The sequence below is a fragment of the Salmo salar genome, chromosome 01 (assembly GCF_965601325.2).
Source record: "Salmo salar chromosome 01, fSalSal1, whole genome shotgun sequence".
Lineage (NCBI taxonomy): Eukaryota > Metazoa > Chordata > Actinopteri > Salmoniformes > Salmonidae > Salmo > Salmo salar.
In genome coordinates this window covers 130866532-130888116 of record NC_138291.1, presented here as the reverse complement: position 1 = coordinate 130888116, position 21585 = coordinate 130866532, and the positions used below count along the sequence as shown (strand labels likewise).

The window sequence follows — 21585 nt, the reverse complement described above, 5'->3', positions numbered from 1 at the left end:
GTAGAAGGCTCAAACCAATTTGTGAAGACTGGGGACATCTAGTGGAAACAATAGGAAGTGCTCAATGAAGCATAGCTCACGGTGTGTTTAATAGGCAACGTGATGAAGTTGAGTTCGCAATTCAGAATTCCACTTCCTGTTTCCATCTGTCTCGGGGTTTTGACTGCCGTATGAGTTCTGTTATACTCACAGACACCATTCAAACAGTTTTAGAAACTTTAGGGTGTTTTCTATCCACAAGTATTAATTATATGCATATACTAGCTTCTGAGTTTAAGTAGGAGGCCGTTTAAAATGGGCATGAATTTTTTTCAAAAATCGCTGTGGCGCCCCCTATCCTAGGGGAACGCCAAGAGGTTAAAAATGTAAATTGCTCCTTGGTCATGTGACCTACTGACTTCAAACAAGGTTCAGAATGTCCACTCAGTGGGCCTACACATTGCACAACCTTTAGTTTGTCCATTTTCATCTGACACTTTACTTCAAATAAGTACGAAACATTTCAGTGTTAACTTTCTCTTTATCCCTGGTTGATGTACATTTCAGAGCCTCTTCGGTGTGGATGGGGTATAGCATACATTTTCAACAACAAAGACAGCACTTCCAGTTTGTGTTCTTTACTCTGTTGAACTCTTTTGTCTTCATTCCTAGGCACAGCACATAGAACTACCGTTGGCATGCAAAACATTCAATCTTAAACAAATCAAAGCGTAACACGTTATAAATAATATCAAATATCAATGCAGTATGACGAATTAGCCATCCATTGTTATATCATAAATTGTCTTACATGCCGTCACTGTTGTCAAAAGATTAGATACATGTTAAATAAAGTTACTAACCCAGACAGTCTTTGAGCCAAATCCAGGTTCTTTATCAGTGGCACACATGAAGCAGTTGTTGGCTTTGTTGAACTCTGAAATCATAGGCATGAACTGAACATATGGCTGTCCCACACAACTATATCAAAATAAAGAATGAGCATTTTCTTAGAATTAAATGTCATTACATACCAGACATTTTTAGTATATCCTCAGCCATTTCTTTTCACAGTTTCTCCATGTGTTTTTGTGAAGGTTCTATATCAATTTTGGAGGAGATGTTGGGGAAGTTCTGTGCAACTTCCTTGGCCATCTACACCAAAAACTAATATAGAGTTTTTGACCTAATTGTCACATAACAGCTAACCATTAATTATTGAAAATATAACTATCAAACCTGCATTACACAGACCCCGCAGGTGAAGGTGTCCTACTGCATGGTGTGAATTATTTCCCCTCCTTTTCACTTTGTCCACCCAGTCGTCTTTTCCATGGCAATTGTTGTGAAGAAGGCTTCAGGGCACCCAAGAAATTCCAGCAAGTGCCAGGACCGTCTCCTAAAGTTGATTCAGCTGCGGGATCGGGGCACCACCAATACAGAGCTTGCTCAGGAATGGCAGCAGGCAGGTGTGAGTGCATCTGCATGCACAGTGAGGCGAAGACTTTTGAAGGATGGCCTGGTGTCAAGAAGGGCAGCAAAGAATCCACTTCTTTCCAGGAAAAACATCAGGGACAGACTGATATTCTGCAAAAGGTACAGGGATTGGACTGCTGAGGACTGGGGTAAAGTCATTTTCTCTGATGAATCCCCTTTCCGATTGTTTGGGGCATCCAGAAAAAAAATTGTCTGGAGAAGACAAGGTGAGCGCTACCATTAGTCCTGTGTCATGCCAACAGTAAAGCATCCTGAGACCAGTCATGTGTGGGGTTGCTTCTCAGCCAAGGGTGTGGGCTCACTCACAATTTTGCCTAAGAACACAGCCATGAATAAAGAATGGTACCAACACATCCTCCGTGAGCAACTATCCAACCATCCAGGAAGAGTTTGGTGACGACCAATGCCTTTGTCAACATGATGGAGTACTTTGCCATAAGGCAAAAGTGATAACTAAGTGGCTCGGGGAACAAAACATTGATATTTTGGGTCCATGGCCAGGAAACTCCCCAGACCTTAATCCCATTGAGAACTTGTGGTCAATTCTCAAGAAGCGGGTGGACAAACAAAAACCCACAAATTCTGACAAACTCCAAGCATTGATTATGCAAGAATGGGCTGCCATCAGTCAGGATGTGACCAAGAAGTTAATTGACAGCATGCCAGGGCAGATTGCAGAGGTCTTGAAAAAGAAGGGTCAACACTGCAAATATTGACTCTTTGCATCAACTTCATGTAATTGTAAATAAATGCCTTTGACACTTATTAAATGCTTGTAATTATACTTCAGTATTCCATACTAACATCTGACCTAAATATCTAAAGACACTGAAGCAGCAAACTTTGTGGAAATTAATATTTATGTCATGATGATTTTTTTAAAGGCAGTAAATGAGGCTGAATGAACTGTTTCGCTGCCAGACAATGCTCGGCTGATAGCCAGGTGTAGCAGTGGTATGGTGTTGGGACTGCTGTTGGGACTCTGCTAGAGGGACAGCTTTATGTAGGCCCTAAAAGTTTGTAGGCACTGTTTGTCACCATTATAGTGCAATTAATACTTTATCAGTTTAGGTTTCTTGCAGTAAATCTGCAGTGTCCAAATTATTTATAACTATGTTCCAGCCCCCAGATAATCCGCTCAAGGAAAATTCGGCCCATGGCTGAATTGGGGTCCCCAGTTGTATTGTGTGATGCCCATATCCCTATATGTCTCTCAGAAGTATCTATATTATCAACAAAAGCCTTTTTAGCATAGCAGTTAAAAATAGAAACAATGAGCACTGACACATCAACAATTTTTTGGGGAACTCTGATCCTATTCAGTCAGGAAGTAATTTAGCATCAAGGACTTCCTTCCTCAGTTTGGGCCCAGCCACCTGTTTCAAGCTCACTATTTGCCCTCTAGTGGATTAAAAAAATAATTGCAAGCAGGATGTGATAGTAGAATCATTGCAAGCAGGATGTGATAGTGGAGATGGTGTGTATTTTGCTCAGTGAGGCATACTTCCTTCTTGCATTTGAGTGGAATACCTTTCAGGGACATGTGAATTGTACAGACACAAAGAGGTCATAAGGACTAATTACTATCAGATTTGCAAATGTGTGCGTGTTCAAGGGATCTCGGTGAGATGCGTCTGGTCAATGTTCATTTGGAGGGAAGACAGTAGGCTACATCACCATTGAACATCTCATGTGCCAGTGTAGGGTGTTGTCTTTCGGATGGAACGTTAAATAGGTGTCCTGACTCTCTGTGGTCACTAAAGATCCCATGACACTTATTGTAAAAGTAGGGGTCTTAACCCCAGTGTCCTGGCTAAATTCCCAAACTGTAAATGAGAATGTATTCTCAGTCAATTTACCTGGTAAAAAAACAAACATAAAATCAGTATTCCTTAAAAATAATCTGTATGTGTGCACAATGCATCCTTTAATGTTTACATGTTTATAATGTTGTGTGTGTGTGTGTGTGTGTGTGTGTGGAATGAGTGAGTGAGGCCTATGATATGGCCAGAGGGTGGAACCTTAAGCACGCCTGCCCGCCTCCCCGCATATCTTGAGCGCACTGGCAGGATGTCGCAGGATCGGAGAGAGGGAAGCTCGAGCTTCTCTCCTTCATGCACACCCCTCCCATCCATGCCCGGCTATGCTTTGGGTATGACGTCACATGTGCTCCCTTAGGTTGCCATAGCAATTTCTTTCCCTAACCCCGTTCTTTTTTCTGTCCCTCCTCCTTTCTGGTACGTCCACAATGGTACAGACAGCATCTTGCAGTACAATGGTTGCAAGACGGTAAACGGGGAGTGATTCAGCATTGCAATCGTAATTTCTAGGCTATACCGCTATTTTTTTCTTCCATCGCTGCATTTGTTTTTAGTTATCTCCATGTTCACGTTTATTTTTCTGTGTGTGCTAAGTCGTTAAATGTCTCCCGTCTGAATGTTTTGAACAGAACTGTCACCGGCCAAGGATCGTCGTCAGCTGGCACGGAATGGTAGGTTTGCTCGGTGTGGTGTGGTGGAACAGTGATGTTGATGCAGCGGGAACCTGCTGAAGGATGGGGTGATGAATATCGATCTGCTCAAAGGTTAATGACGTCGACTAATAGCGTTTCTTTCTGTCTTAGAACGCGACAGTGACAATAACAAACCTCTTTTGATTTGACTTGTCCAGTGTTTGTTATAAATATGTGGTCAGTGATGGAATTAATAAGGCGTTGATTTGATATGTTATTGATGCAGGACACAAATGTTGTCCACGAGGATGTTTTTTTCTACCCTCGATTGATGGTCATATACATGCACTGACATTTCATAACATCCCTTTCATTATCACTAGGCTGATGTCTTATTATGTAGGCCTATCAGCAATTGAGAATATAATATCAACAATGTTGCAATATAAATATAGCAATACATCAATGAATGGTATATTATTTAGCGTTTATAAGGCATCACGATAGGACTTAAGGCTAGATCTGGGCCTGGCTACATTTAACTTACATTTGTTCAATTTAAACGGTAGACCATTCAGCCAGGACTTTATAGATAGGCCTATGCACCCACTCTCAGATGTCAGCTGCACCTTGTGTCAATCACCTACAGAATGACTTTGCATCAATGCATCTCAGTTATAAAAGTGCACATTTACAAACTCATGATTAGTCCAGAAAGATCATGAATGAATGGACCACCTGACATATTATTTCACAATGCATGATGAGATGTGTAAAGGCAGTGCCATATGATATAGAAAGATTGGAGTGTGAAAAACTAGGCTATTTGGGTGAGGAGCAGTAGGCATCATAATGCAGCAAAGAGATTGCATACATTATTGATACAGTAACAGGTGCTTGAAATTTGAACACAGCAAAACACACAGATTGTTTTGGAGTTGTCAATATATGCATTGGAGCTTCTTGCTGAGTTGTGTTATGCTATGTGAATGAGACACTCATAAGTTTTAAGGTAGTCAATATACTGTATAGCCATTAAGTTGTTGTGGTGATCTTGGTACAATGAGAAAACAAGATCTCATTAGAATATGTCTTAATAGTGGCCTTCAACCATTATAGTTTTACAGTACCAGTCAAATGTTTGGACACACCTACTCATTCAAGGGTTTTTATTTATCTTTACTATGTTCTACATTGTAGAATAACAGTATAGACATCAAAACTATGAAATAACCCATATGGAATCATGTAGTAACCAAAAACGTGTTAAACAAATTCTTTGGATTCTTCGAAATAGCCACCCTTTGCCTTGAAGACAGCTTTGCTCTCAACCAGCTTCACCTGGAATGCTTTTCCAACAGCCTTGAAGGAGTTCCCACATATGCTGAGCACTTATTGGCTGCTTTTCCTTCACTCTGCGGTCCAACTCATCCCAAACCATGTCAATTGGGTTGAGGTCGGGTGATTGTGGAGGCCAGGTCATCTGATGCAGCACTCATCACTCTCCTTCTTGGTCAAATAGCCCTTAGGGAGGTGTGGTGGGTCATTGTCCTGTTGAAAAACAAATGATAGTCCCAATAAACACAAACCAGATGGGATGGCATATCACTGCAGAATGCTGTGGTAGCCATGCTGGTTAACCTGTTGGGGCTAGGGGGCAGCATTTGCACGTCTGGATAAAAAAAATGTACCCGATTTAATCTGGTTACTAATCCTACCCAGTAACTAGAATATGCATATACTTATTATATATGGATAGAAAACACTCTAAAGTTTCTAAAACTGTTTGAATGGTGTCTGTGAGTATAACAGAACTCATTTGGCAGGCAAAACCCTGAGACATTTTCTGACAGGAAGTGGATACCTGATGTGTTGTATTGACTTTAAACCTATCCCATTGAAAAACACAGGGGTTTAGGAATATTTTGGCACTTCCTATTGCTTCCACTAGATGTCACCAGCCTTTACAAAGTGTTTTGAGTCTTCTGGAGGGAGATCTGACCGAACAAGAGCCATGGAACGGTGATGGCCGATTAGACTCTGGCGCGCGAGTTCATGTTGGGTACCCTCGTTCCAATACGTTATAAAAGAGTATGCATTCGTCCACCTTGAATATTATTCATGTTCTGGTTAAAAAAGGCCCTAATGATTTATGCTATACAACGTTTGACATGTTTGAACGAACGGAAATATATTTTTTCCCCTCGTTCATGACGAGAAGTCCGGCTGGCTTACATCATGTGCTAACGAGACGGAGATTTTTGGACATAAATGATGAGCTTTTTTGAACAAAACTACATTCGTTATGGACCTGTGATACCTGGAAGTGACATCTGATGAAGAGAATCAAAGGTAATGGATTATTTACATAGTATTTTCGATTTTAGATCTCCCCAACATGACGTCTAGTCTGTATCGCAACGCGTATTTTTCTGGGCGCAGTGCTCAGATTATTGCAAAGTGTGATTTCCCAGTAAGGTTATTTTTAAATCTGGCAAGTTGATTGCGTTCAAAAGATGTAAATCTATAATTCTTTAAATGACAATATAATATTTTACCAATGTTTTCTAATTTTAATTATTTAATTTGTGACGCTGACTTGACTGCCGGTTATTGGAGGGAAACGATTTCCTCAACATCAATGCCATAGTAAAACGCTGTTTTTGGATATAAATATGAACTTGATAGAACTAAAAATGCATGCATTGTCTAACATAATGTCCTAGGAGTGTCATCTGATGGAGATTGTAAAAGGTTAGTGCATCATTTTAGCTGGTTTTATGGTTTTGGTGACCCTGTCTTTGACTTGACAAAACATTACACACAACTCTTGTAAATGTACTGTCCTAACATACTCTAAATTTATGCTTTCGCCGTAAAACCTTTTTGAAATCGTAAAACGTGGTTAGATTAAGGAGATGTTTATCTTTCAAATGGTGTAAAATAGTTGTATTTTTGAAAAATTTGAATTTTGACATTTATTTGGATTCAAATTTGCCGCTCTTGAAATGCACCTGCTGTTGATGGAGTGCACCACGGGTGGCACGCTAGCGTCCCACCTAGCCCCAAGAGGTTAAGTGTGCCTTGAATTCTAAATAAATCACTGACAGTGTCACCAGCAAAGCACCATCACCATCACACCTCCTCCTCCATGCTTCACAGTGGGAACCACACATGCAGAGATCATCCGTTCACCTACTCTGCGTCTAACTACGACACGGCGGTTGTTACCAAAAATCTCTCATTTGGACTCAGACCAAAGGACAGATTTCCACGGGTTTAATGTCCATTGCTCGTGTTTCTTGGCCCAAGAAAGTCTCTTATTGGTGTCCTTTAGTAGTGGTTTCTTTGCAGCAATTCGACTACGAAGGCCTGATTCATGCAGTCTCCTCTGAACAGTTGATGTTGAGATGTGTCTGTTACTGAATTTATTTGGGCTGCAATCGGAAGTGCAGCTAACTCTCATGAACTTATCCTCCATAGCAGTATGGACTTGGCCCAAATAGAGCTATCTTCTGTATACCACCCCTTCCTTGTCACAACACAACTGACTGGCTCAAATGCATTAACCTCTTATGGCTAGGGGGCAGTATTTTCACGGCTGGATAAAAAACGTACCCGATTTAATCTGGTTACTAATCCTACCCAGTAACTAGAATATGCATATACTTATTATATATGGATGGAAAACACCCTAAAGTTTCTAAAACTGTTTGAATGGTGTCTGTGAGTATAACAGAACTCAAATGGCAGGTCAAAACCTGAGAGATTCCTTTACAGGAAGTGGCCTGTCTGACCATTTCTGGAACTTCTTTGCCATCTCTATCTTTTACTAAGGATCTCTGCTCTAACGTGACACTTCCTACGTTGTCCATAGGCGCTCAGAGCCCGGGAAAAACCTGAATGTCGTCATCCCAGCCCCAGGCTGAAACACATTATCGCCTTTCTCAAGTGGCCGATCAAGGGACTGTGGGCTTAGGCGCGTGACCTGGCCGCCCCCGTCTTTGTGATTTTTTCCTCTGTTTGCCGAAAAGGAGATTCCCGGTCTGAATATTATCGCTTTTCTACGAGAAAAATGCCATAAAATTGATTTTAAACAGCGGTTGACATGCTTCGAAGTACGGTAATGGAATATTTAGAATTGTTTTGTCACGAATTGCGCCATGCGCGCGACCCTTCTTTACCATTTCGGATAGTGTCTGGAGCGCACGAACAAAACGCCGCTATTCGGATATAACGATGGATTTTTTTGGACCAAACCAACATTTGTTATTGAAGTAGCAGTCCTGGGAGTGCATTCTGACGAAGACAACAAAAGTAATGAAACTTTTGTAATAGTAAATCGGAGTTTGATCAGGGCTAAACTTGGTCGGTGTCTAAATGGCTAGCCGTGATGGCTGGGCTATCTACTGAGAATATTGCAAAATGTGCTTTCACCGAAAAGCTATTTTAAAATCGGACATATCGAGTGCATAGAGGAGTTCTGTATCTATAATTCTTAAAATAATTGTTGTGTTTTTTGTGAACGTTTATCGTGAGTAATTTAGTAAATTCACCGGATGTTTGCGGGGGGTATGCTAGTTCTGAACGTCACATGCTAATGTAAAAAGCTGGTTTTTGATATAAATATGAACTTGATTGAACAAAACATGCATGCATTGTATAACATAATGTCCTAGGGTTGTCATCTGATGAAGATCATCAAAAGTTAGTGCTGCATTTAGCTGTGGTTTTGTTTTTTTTGTGACATTATATGCTAGCTTGAAAAATGGGTGTCTGATTATTTCTGGCTTGGTACTCTGCTGACATAATCTAATGTTTTGCTTTCGCTGTAAAGCCTTTTTGAAATCGGACAGTGTGGTTAGATAAAGGAGAGTCTTGTCTTTAAAATGCTGTGAAATAGTCATATGTTTGAAAAATTGAAGTTTTTGTATTTTTGAGGAATTTGTCATTCGCGCAAAACGCCTATCATTGGATATTGGAGCAGGTGTTCCGCTAGCGGAACGTCTAGATGTAAGAGGTTTTAAGAAGGAAAGAAATTCTACAAATTAACATTTAACAATGCACACCTATTATTCAAATAATTGAAATGCATTCCAGGTGACTACCTCATGAAGCTGGTTGAGAGAATGCCAAGAGTGTGCAAAGCTGTCATCAAGGCAAAGGGTGGCTACTTTGAAGAATCTCAAATATATTTAACACTCTTTTTGGTTACTACATGATTCCATGAGTTTTTTCGTAGTTTTGATGTCTTCACTATTATTTTACAATGTAGAAAATAGTAAAAATAAAGAAAAATCCTTGAATGAGTAGGTGTGTCCAAACTTTTGACTGGTACTGTATATGTCACCTATGTCGATGGCAACATGAGGACATATTACTAAAAAGATAGCCTATGTCTGAAGTGGATGCTGTGCAATGCCAAGAGGCGGCATCATGGGCCAAAATGTGTGTTACTTTACAACCTATTGCATACGATACTGGTGAATACTGTGTAGCTGTTGATCATGGTAAAAAGGGAAGATGTGCAATCCAATTTTTCATTTCCTCATCAATCCAAGAGGATTTAACTGTTTTTACAGTCATTTTATTAATGGGTGTGCGCTTATTAGTAACTGGAATAAGCAATTTCATAAATGTGTCTGCAGCGTCTGGTTTCTCCTCATTACACACCACAGACCAGCAAATATTGTTTACATCATCAACATATGAATCACTACAAAACTTAGTGTGACCTCTTATACACTATATTAGGCCCAGCCTTTGAAACTTTAGTTTTCCAAGATCAAATACCAAATAAAATTGTATTTGTCACATGCACCGAATACAACAGTGAAATGCTTACTTACAAGCCTTTAACCAACAATTGTCACGTCCTGGCCAGTAAAAGGGGTTATTTGTCATTGTAGTTGGTCAGGGCGTGGCAGGGGGTGTTTGTTTTGTGTGGTTGGGTATTGTGGGTTTAGGTTCTAGTTTTCTTATTTCTATGTTTGTCTAGCTTTTCTAGTTCTATGTGAACTCCAATTAGAGGCAGCTAGGTTGTTGTTGTCTCTAATTGGAGGCCATATTTAGTTGTGTTTGTTTTCGCTGGGTTTTGTGGGTGGTTGTTTCTAGTATAGTCTATGCACCTTACTGGACTGTTTTCGGCGTTTTGGTCCCCCTTCAACGACGAGTGTTACAACAATGCAGTTTTAAGAAAAATAAGTCTTGAGTAAAAAATGGATAAATAAAAAACAAAAGTAACAAATTACTAAAGAGCAGCAGTAAAATAACTATATCGAGGCTATATACGGGGTGTACCGGTATAGAGTAAATGTGCAGTTGCACCAATTAGTCGAGGTAATTGAGGTAATATGTACATGTAGGTAGAGTTAAAGTGGCTAAGGCATAAATAATCATCAGAGAGTAGCAGCAGCGTAAAATAGGGGGAGGGGAGGGGGGTAGCCATTTGATTAGCTGTTCAGGAGTCTTATGGCTTGGGGGTAGAAGCTGTTAAGAAGTCTTTTGGACCTAGACTGAGCGCTCCAGTACTGCTTGCCGTGCGGTAGCAGAGAGAACAGTGTATGACTAGGGTGGCAGGAGTCTTTGACAATTTTTAGGGCCTTCCTCTGACACCGCCTGGTATAGAGGTCCTGGATGGCAGGAAGCTTGGCCCCAGTGCCTTGCGGTTGAAGGCCGAGTAGTTGCCATACCTGGCAGTGATGCAACCAGTCAGGATGCTCTCGGGTGCAGCTGTAGAACTTTTTGTTTGGACCATGATAGTTTGTTCATGTGGACATCAAGGAACTTGAAGCTCTCAACATGCTCCACTACGATGAGAATGGGGGCGTGCTCGGTCCTCCTTTTTAATATTGTGATCACTACATCCTATTTATTTGTATACTGCTTTAAAGCAAATTTCTGCAGCATTAGTAAAGATGTGATTAATATGTTGATGATTTCATTCTTGTGCTGTTTGTAAATACCCTGGTAGGTTGACTGACAACCAGATGTTCTGTGTGGCTCAGTTGGTAGAGCATGGTGTTTGCAACGCCAGGGTTGTGGGTTCGATTCCCATGGGGGACCGGTACGGAGAAAAAAAATGTATGAAATGTATGCATTCACTACTGTAAGTCGCTCTGGATAAGAGCGTCTGCTAAAATGACTAAAACATGTAAAAATGTTCTGTGCATAGGCCTATAAGAGTATTCTGCCTTCAGAGAGTATTCAAACCCCTTTACTTTTTTCAAGCCTAAATAAGTTCAGGAGTAAAAATGTGCTTAACAAGTCACAAAATAAGTTGCATGGACTCACTCTGTGTGCAATAATAGTGTTTAAAATGATTTTAGAATTACTATCTTATCTCTGTACCCCACACATACAATTATCTGTATGGTCCCTCAGCCGAGCAGGGAATTTCATACACTGATTCAACCACAAAGACCAGAGAGGTTTTCCAATGCTTCACAAAAAACGGGACGTATTGGTAGATGGGTAACACAAACAAAAGCACGCATTGAATATCCCTTTGAGTATGGTGAAGTTATTAATTCCACTTTGGAAGGTGTACCAATACACCCGGTCACTACAAAGGTAAAGGCGTCCTTCCTATTTCAGTTGCCAGAGAGGAAGGGAACCGCTCAGGGATTTCACCAAGAGGCCAATGGTGACTTTAAAACAGAGAGTTTAATGGCTGTGATAGGAGAAAACTGAGGATGAATCAACAATATTGTCATTTCTCCACAATACTAACCTAAATGACAGAGTGAGAAGAAGGATGCCTGTACAGAATAAAAACATTTCAAAACATGCATCCTATTTGCAACAAATGCCCCAAAAAAATTGGCAAAGCAATTCACTTTATGTTTGGGGCAAATCCAAGACAACAAATCACTGAGTACCACTCTTCACATTTTCAAGCATGGTGGCTGCATCATGTTATGGGTATGCTTGTCATTGGCAAGGACTAGGGAGATAAAACAATATGTACAAAAATAAACAGAATCAATCTAAGCACAAGCACAATCTTAGAGGACAACCTGATTCAGTGTCACGTGTGCTGCCTCTCCGTCCTCTAGGTTATCATGCTGCTCATTATCCCACACACCTGTCACCATCGTCACACGAGATTCAACAACTGAGACATAAACTGAACAAGTTCCACAGCCATGTGACTCACAGAAATGGAATAATGTGTCCCTGAACAAAGGGGGGGGGGGTCAAAATCAAAAGTAACAGTAACAGTCAGTATCTGGTGTGGCCACCAGGTGCATTAAGTACTGCAATGCATCTCCTCCTCATGGACTGCACCAGATTTCCCAGTTCTTGCTGTGAGATGTTACCCCACTCTTCCACCAAGGCACCTGCAAGTTCCTGGACATTTCTGGGGGGGAATGGCCCTAGACCTCACCCTCTGATCCGACAGGTCCCAGACCTGAAGGATTGAGATACAAGCTCTTCGCTGGCCATGGCAGAACACTGACATTCCTGTCTTGCAGGAAATCATGCACAGAATGAGCAGTATGGCTGGTGGCATTGTCATGCTGGAAGGTCATGTCAGGATGAGCCTGCAGGAAGGGTACCACATGAGGGAGGAGGATGTCTTGACTGTAACGCACAGCGTTGCGTTTGCCTGCAATGACAACAAGGTCAGTCCGATGATGCTGTGACACACCGCCCCAGACCATGACGGACCCTCCACCTCCAAATCGATCCCGCTCCAGAGTACAGGCCTCGGTGTAATGCTCAAACCTTCGACAATAAACGCGAATCCAACCATCCCTCCTGGTGAGACAAAACCGTGACTCGTCAGTGTAGGGACATTTTTGTCAGTCCTGTCTGGTCCAGCAACGGTGGGTTTGTGCCCATAGGCGACGTTGTTGCCGGTGATGTCTGGTGAGGACCTGCCTTACAACAGGCCTACAGGCCCTCAGTTCAGCCTCTCTCAGCCTATTGCGGACAGTCTGAGCACTGATGGAGGGATTGTGCGTTCCTGGTGTAACTCTGGCAGTTGTTGTTGCCATCCTGTACCTGTGCCGCAGGTGTGATGTTCGGATGTACCGATCCTGTGCAGGTGTTGTTACACGTGGTCTGCCAGTGCGAGGACGATCAGCTGTCCATCCTGTCTCCCTGTAGCGCTGTCTTAGGCGTCTCACAGTGCGGACATTGCAATTTATTGCCCTGGCCACATCTGCAGTCCTCATGCCTCCTTGCAGCATGCGTAAGGCACGTTCACGCAGATGAGCAGGGACCTGGGCATTTTTCTTTGTTGTTTTTCAGAGTCAGTAAAAAGGCCTCGAGTTTTCATAACTGTGACCTTAATTTCCTACCGTCTTCAAGCTGTTAACCCCTGTGCGGCCTCTGTCCCGTATGCGGGACGGACATCCAGCGAAAAATCATATCGCCATTAGCATAACAAAATGTAATAATTATTATTATTTATTTTTTTCAAATTATATTGTTTTATAGATACACCTCTCCTGAATCGAACCACGTTGTCCAATTTCAAAAAGGCTTTACAGCAAAAGCAAAACATTAGATTATGTTAGAGGAGTATATCGTAAAAGTAGCCACATAGCCATTTTCCGACCAACCACATGCATCACAAATAACCAAAAAACAGCTAAATGCAGCACTAACCTTTGACAATCTTCATCAGATGACACACCTAGGACATCATGTTACACAATACATGCATTCTTTTGTTCGATAAAGTTCATATTTATATATAAAAACAGCATTTTACGTTGGTGCGTAACGTTGACTAACTATTTTCCCTCAAATGCATCCGATGAAACAGAGCTACAATTTACTAAATTACTATTCGAAAACATTTTTAAAATGTAATATTGTCATTCTAAGATTTATAGATGAATATCTCTTGAAAGCACCTGTAATGCCAGATTTAAAAATAACTTTACTGGGTAATCATACTTTGCGATAAAAGGGGATGCGATACTCAGAACAATAGGCTAGCAATAGTAATAGGCTAGCCATCTTGGAACAATCGCATATCACATCTAGTCTTGTATACTATTGTCAATAATCCCTTACCTATATTGTGTTCTCAGAATATATATTAAATTATGAGCACTCACCACGCTGCGCCTTGGTCCTCTTCTTCCAAAGACAGCCGTTACAGAACCACGCACCTTCAACGGACCAAGCAGCGTGGTATGGAGGAGCAGAGGGTTCAGGACTCCTGGACTTGGGAAGAGATACTGGACGGAAAGGGACCCTGGAGACAGGCTGGAGAATACCGCCGCCCGCCGGAGGAGATAGAGGCAGGGAAGGCAGAACGACGTTTCTGGGAGGATTGGCTGGCACGGCAAGAGGAGGAGAGGCAGCCCCAAGATTTATTTTGGGGGGGGGGCACACGGGACGGTCGGCGGTGCCGAGGATGGAACCAGATCCAGTCGGGGTGAAGTTGGAGGTGAGCGAAGGGAGCGAAGCAGAGACAGTGAAGGAGTTGATGGGGAGATTGGAGGAGAGAGATATGAGAGAGCTGCTGTGTTGGTGCATGAGGCACGACATTCGCCCTACGGAGCGTGTCCTCGAATTGATGTCACATGAGTCAGCTCTCCATACTCGTCCTGAGGTGCGTGCTAGCTGTCTGGTGAAAACTGTGCCAGCCCCACGCACCAGGTGCCAGCCCCAGCTCCTGTGCGCCTCCCCAGCACTGCACGTCTTGTGCCTGCTCCCAGAGCCAGGCCTCCTGCATGTCTCCTCAGCCTGGTGAATCCTGTGCCGGTGCCCAGAGCCAGGCCTCCTGCATGTCTCCCCAGCCTGGTGAATCCTGTGCCTGCGTCCAGAGCCAGGCCTCCTGCAAGTCTCCCCAGCCTGGTGAATCCTGTACCTGCGCCCAGAGCCAGGCCTCCTGCATGTCTCCCCAGCCTGGTGAGTCCTGTGCCTGCTCCCAGAGCCAGGCCTCCTGCATGTCTCCCCAGCCTGGTGAGTCCTGTGCCTGCTCCCAGAGCCAGGCCTCCTGCATGTCTCCCCAGCCTGGTGAGTCCTGTGCCTGCGCCCAGAGCCAGGCCTCCTGCAAGTCTCCCCAGCCTGGTGAGTCCTGTGCCTGCTCCCAGAGCCAGGCCTCCTGCATGTCTCCCCAGCCTGGTGAGTCCTGTGCCTGCTCCCAGAGCCAGGCCTCCTGCATGTCTCCCCAGCCTGGTGAATCCTGTGCCCAGAGCCCAGAGCCAGGCCTCCTGCAAGTCTCCCCAGCCTGGTGAGTCCTGTGCCTGCTCCCAGAGCCAGGCCTCCTGCTTGTCTCCCCAGCCTGGTGAGTCCTGTGCCTGCACCCAGAGCCAGGCGTCCTGCATGTCTCCCCAGCCTGGTGAGTCCTGTGCCTGCGCCCAGAGCCAGGTCTCCTGCAAGTCTCCCCAGCCTGGTGCGTCCTGCGCCAGAGCCGCCCTCCTGTCCGGCGCTGCCAGAGCCGCCCGCCAGTCCGGCGCAGTCAGAGCCGCCCGCCAGTCAGGAAGGAGATGCCTTCTGTCTCCTACAGATGAACGTACTTTGGTGCGAAAAGTGCAAATCAATCCCAGAACAACAACAAAGAACCGTGTGAAGATGCTGGAGGATATCCACAGTAAAACGAGTCCTATATCGATATAACCTGAAAGGCTGCTCAGCAAGGAAGAAGCCACTGCTCCAAAACTGCCATAAAAAAGCCAGACTACGGTTTGCAGCTGCACATGGGGACAAAGATCGTACTTTTTGGAGAAATGTCCTCTGGTCTGATGAAACAAAAATAGAACTGTTTGGCCATAATGACCATCGTTATGTTTGGAGGAAAAAGGGGGAGGCTTGCAAGACAAAGAACACCATCCCAACCGTGAAGCCCGGGGGTGGCAGCATCATGTTATGTGGGTGCTTTGCTGCAGGAGGGTCTGGTGCACTTCACAAAATAGATGGCATCATGAAGTAGGAAAATTATGTGGCTATATTGAAGCAACGTCTCAAGGCATCAGTCAGGAAGTTAAAGCTTGGTCGCAAATGGGTCTTCCAAATGAACCCAAGCAATGAACCCAAGCATACTTCCAAAGTTGTGGAAAAATGGCTTAAGGAAAACAAAGTCAAAGTATTGGAGTGGCCATCACAAAGCCCTGACCTCAATCCAATAGAGAATTTGTGGGCAGAACTGAAAAAGCGTGTTCGAGCAAGAAGACCAACAAACCTGACTCAGTTACACCAGCTCTGTCAGGAGGAATGGGCCAAAATTCACCCAATGTATTTTGGAAAACTTGTGGAAGGCTACCTGAAACGTTTGACCTAAGTTAAACAATTTAAAGGCATTGCTACCAAATTGTAATTGAGTGTATGTAAACTTCTGACCCACTGGGAATGTGATGAACAAATTAGAAGCTGAAAAAAATAATTCTCTCTACCATTATTCAGACATTTCATGTTCCTAAAATAAAGTGGTGATCCTAACTGACCTAAGACAGGGAATTTTTACTAGGATTAAATGTCAGGAATTATGAAAAACTGAGTTTAAAATGTAGTTGGCTAAGGTGTATGTAAACTTCCGACTTCAACTGTATATTGAATGCATTAACAGAAATGACCATAACCAAACAAACATTATACAGTATATTAGAAATTATAGTAATTAACGGTACATGTAGGCTACTACTGATTACATATGTAATGGGGAATTGATAGACACTAACAATCAAGGCAAACAATTCACACAATGAAACAAATTGGCGTGAGGGAGCGCATTGTGCATTTTATAGAAACTTACATTGTACATTTTAGACACTCTTCTTCTTGGACTATGCCATCCACACAGCCTCCACAATGGTTTTTGTCTCAGCCTCTTCAATGAGATGGGTGCGAATCAGACAGGTGTCTCGTGTGCCATAAAAAAAACATATCTATATATATATTTGCTACTGCTGCTCGACAAAAAAAGTTTGGTCGACCAACAGCCTATGAACCAAATAATTGACCAGTCAACTAATTGGGGCCAGCCCTAAATTAATTTTATTTAACATTGTATTGATTGCTGTTTTGTTTCATATTATATTGATTGTTGTATTACTGTGATCAGGGCACCCTTGTGAATGAGACCCTAATAAGGGATCAATAAAATGTGAATACAGTAAGGATAGCCACTGTCTGTTGAGAACCAAAGCAATATGCTCTGCAGAGAGCTACAGTTATTAGGTTACATAAATTGATTGAGCCGATGGAAATACTGGATGGGGTTTTTATTTTGTCTCTATGCACCCACCCAGATGACTAATGCTAAGCCAGCCAGGTAGCCATATTGTAGTTGTGTGCATCCCCAATGTCACCCTTTTCCCTATATACAGTGGTTTGTCCTTTAAAATTTGCAGCGTACTGTGGCGCAGCTTGCACGGTGACGCAGAATTCTATGGCAAGTTATTTAAGTGTGAACCACTGGTACCATTAGTGCTAGTTTGACCACCAGAGGACATCTTTGAGAAGCATTTGATAGCCTTCAATAGTGGCTGTACTAGAGAATGCAGGCACGCGGGACACTGGGGTTCAAATACTCAACACTAGTGGGACTCGCCTATGGTAGGTCTACAGTATATCGAAAAATATGATGTAACTCTCCGCCAATAATTACATATAGAGGATTGGAGGATATTTATGTAATTCAGTGATATTTATTCCCATAGTAATTCGTTATGGATACGTAATTAAATAAACATTGTCATTTTGAGAGTATTTTTATCATTATTTTATTAACCTGTTGGGGTGTAGGGGGCAGTATTTTCACAGCCGGATGAAAAACGTACCCAATTTAAACAGGTTACTACTCTGGCCCAGAAACTAGAATATGCATATTATTAGTACATTTGGATAGAAAACACTCTGAAGTTTCTAAAACTGTTTGAATGGTGTCTGTGAGTATAACAGAACTCATATGGCAGGCAAAAACCTGAGAAAAATCCAATCAGGAAGTAGAGAGTCTGAGAATTGTAGTTCTTCTTTTGATTCTCTATCGAAACTACAGCGTCTGTGGGGTGACGTTGCACTTCCTAAGGCTTCCATTGGCTGTCAACAGCCTTCAGAAAGTGGTTTGAGAATTCTCCTGTCACTGGGCAGATAATAGCAGCTCAGTTACTGAGTGGACTGCCTGTGGACAAAGGGATTGGATATGCGCAGTCACGTCAGCGCGCCGTTCCTTCTTTTTCTTCTTGAATGAATAGGCTATTGGCCGGTTGGAATATTATCGCAATTTCACGTTAAAAATACCATAAAGATTGATTTTAAACAGTGTTTGACATGCTTCTAAGTATGGTAATAGAACATTTTGACTTTTCGTCTCTGGTACCACGCTCGCGCGGTTTGCCTTTGGATAGTGACCTGAACGCACAAACAAAACAGAGGTATTTGGACATAAATATGGAGTATTTCCAACAAAAACAACATTTCTTGTGGAAGTAGCAGTCCTGGGAGTGCATTCTGACGAAGATCAGCAAAGGTAAGACAATATTTCTAATAATATTTCTGAGTTTAGGTTTCCCCGAACTTGGCGGGTGTCTGTATAGCTCGCTGTGATGGCTGAGCTATGTACTCAGAATATTGAAAAATGTGCTTTCTCCGTAAAGCTATTTTAAAATCTGACACAGCGGTTGCATCCAGGAGTAGTCTATCTATAATTCTTAAAATAATTGTTATGTATTTTGTCAACGTTTATGATGAGTATTTTTGTAAATTGATGTGCACCGGACGTTTTGGTGGGAATACATTTTCTGAACATCACGCGCCAATGTAAAATGCTGTTTTTGGATATAAATATGAACTTTATCGAACAAAACATACGTGTATTGTGTAACATAATGTCCTAGGAGTGTCATCTGATGAAGATTGTCAAAGGTTAGTGCTTCATTTTGCTGTGTTTTGGGTTTTATTGTCACATGTTTGGAAAATGGCTGTGTGATTATTTTTGTCTATGTAGTCTCCTAACATAATCTAATGTTTTGCTTTCGCTGTAAAGCCTTTTTGAAATCGGACAATGTGGTTACATCAAGGAGAAGTGTATATTTAAAATGGTGTAAAATAGTTGTATGTTTGAGAAAGTTGAATTATTGTTGTTTTGAATTTTCCGCCCTGATATTTCACTGGCTGTGTCCCGCAGGTGGGATGCTAGCGTCCCACGTAGCCCATAGAAGTTAATAAAGCATAAAGCTGCCATTATTAGTTACATTGTTTTAGTTTGAACGTGCAGACTGGCACTAAGAACAGAACAGCAGGAACGTTTCCATAGTCAGCGCCATTATTAGTGCAATGCCCCTTAAAGTGTTGCCAGTGTGGCAGGGTGGGGGTCCACCCCCCCTCCCCCTTCCTCCTCTTTCCTTCCCCATGGGCTAGGTCGGTCTTCTGTGCGTGGCTCTGTGGCCCATCCCGTTACCCCTGCCCTCGTGCCTTGAACCTCGCGCACTTTCAATGGATACAGCTGTTGAACTGTGGCGCGCAATGGCAATCCCATTGTGCGCCACTCGGGAGCCATGACCAATATGACCAATATATCCTGCTAATAACAGGGTTAATGATATATTTGTGAGAATATCCAATGGGCTTTTATATAATTCTAAATTCATCATTAATAATAATAACAATAATAATAATCACTTTGTTTAAAAAATAACAATATTTTGGAGATTATTTAGTTTTCAAATAACGTAAAATGAGTGAGAAAAAGGCCATTCTTGAACATTTTTTATTTCACCTTTATTTAACCAGGTAGACTAGTTGAGAACAAGTTCTCATTTACAATTGTGACCTGGCCAAGATAAAGCAAAGCAGTTTGACACATACAACAACACAGAGTTACACATGGAGTAAAACAAACATACAGTCAATAATACAGTAGAAAAATAAGTCCATATACAATGTGAGCAAATGAGGTGAGATAAGGGAGGTAAAGGAAAAAAAAGGCCATGGTGGCGAAGTACATACAATATTGCAAGTAAAACACTGGAATGGTAGATTTGCAGTGGAAGAAAGTGCAAAGTAGAAATAGAAAAAATGGGGTGCAAAGGAGCAAAATAAATAAATACAGTAGGGGAAGAGGTAGTTGTTTGGGCTAAATTATTGATGAGCTATGTACAGGTGCAGTAATCTGTGAGCTGCTCTGACAGCTGGTGCTTAAAGCTAGTGAGGGAGATAAGTGTTTCCAGTTTCAGAGATTTTTGTAGTTTGTTCCAGTCATTGTCAGCAGAGAACTGGAAGGAGAGGCGGCCGAAGGAGGAATTGGCTTTGGGGGTGACCAGTGAGATATACCTGCTGGAGCGCGTGCTACAGGTGGGTGCTGCTATGGTGACCAGCGAGCTAAGGGGGGACTTTACCTAGAAGGGTCTTGTAGATGACCTGGAGCCAGTGGGTTTGGCGACGAGTATGAAGCGAGGGCCAGCCAACGAGAGCGTACAGGTCACAGTGGTGGGTATTATATGGGGCTTTGGTGACAAAACGGATGGCACTGTGATAGACTGCATGCAATTTATTGAGTAGAGTATTGGAGGCTATTTTGTAAATGACATCGCCGAAGTCGAGGATCGGTAGGATGGTCAGTTTTACGAGGGTATGTTTGGCAGCATGAGTGAAGGATGCTTTGTTGCGAAATAGGAAGCCAATTCTAGATTTAACTTTGGATTGGAGATGTTTTATGTGAGTCTGGAAGGAGAATTTACATTCTAACCAAACACCTAGGTATTTGTAGTTGTCCACATATTCTAAGTGAGAACCGTCCAGAGTAGTGATGCTGGACAGGCAGGGAGGTGCAGGCAGAGATCAGTTGAAGAGCATGAATTTAGTTTTACTTGTATTTAACCTCTTACATCTAGACGTTCCGCTAGCGGAACACCTGCTCCAATATCCAATGATAGGCGTCGCGCGAAATACAAACTCCTCTAAAATACAAAAACTTCAATTTTTCAAACATATGACTATTTCACAGCATTTTAAAGATAAGACTGTCCTTTATCTAACCACACTGTCCGATTTCAAAAAGGCTTTACAACGAAAGCAAAACATTAGATTATGTCAGCAGAGTACCAAGCCAGAAATAATCAGACACCCATTTTTCAAGCTAGCATATAATGTCACAAAAACCCAGAAGACAGCTAAATGCAACACTAACCTTTGATGATCTTCATCAGATGACAACCCTAGGACATTATGTTATACAATACATGCATGTTTTGTTCAATCAAGTTCATATTTATATCAAAAACCAGCTTTTTACATTAGCATGTGACGTTCAGAACTAGCATACCCCCCGCAAACTTCCGGGGAATTCGCTAACATTTTACTAAATTACTCACGATAAACGTTCACAAAAAGCATAACAATTATTTTAAGAATTATAGATACAGACCTCCTCTATGCACTCGATATGTCCGATTTTAAAATAGCTTTTTGGTGAAAGCACATTTTGCAATATTCTAAGTACATAGCCCAGGCATCACGGGCTAGCTATTTAGACACCCGGCAAGTTTAGCACTCACCAATATCAGCTTTACTATTATAAAAGTTTCATTACCTTTTGTTGTCTTCGTCAGAATGCACTCCCAGGATTGCTACTTCAATAACAAATGTTGGTTTGGTCCAAAATAATCCATCGTTATATCCGAATAGCGGCGTTTTGTTCGTGCGTCCCAGACACCATCTGAAATGGTAAATCAGGGTTGTGCGCATGGCGCAAT

General features: G+C 42.3%; 1 protein-coding gene across 7 annotated transcripts in view; it reads left to right on the top strand.

Annotated features, from left to right (window-relative positions):
• Nucleotides 1–3709: 3709 nt before the first annotated feature.
• The window catches only part of LOC106560362 (mitogen-activated protein kinase 10), a 145029-nt gene continuing 127153 nt past the window's right edge, over nucleotides 3710–21585 (top strand). For all 7 annotated transcript variants that reach the window (XR_006756964.2, XM_045687903.2, XM_045687882.2 and 4 more), the window contains exon 1: nucleotides 3710–3967. Coding sequence is in view for 5 of the 7 variants with exons in the window: in XM_045687903.2 (XP_045543859.1) it covers nucleotides 3965–3967 (3 nt within the window). In the remaining 2 variants the exon portion in view is untranslated. The remainder of the gene's footprint in view (nucleotides 3968–21585) is intronic.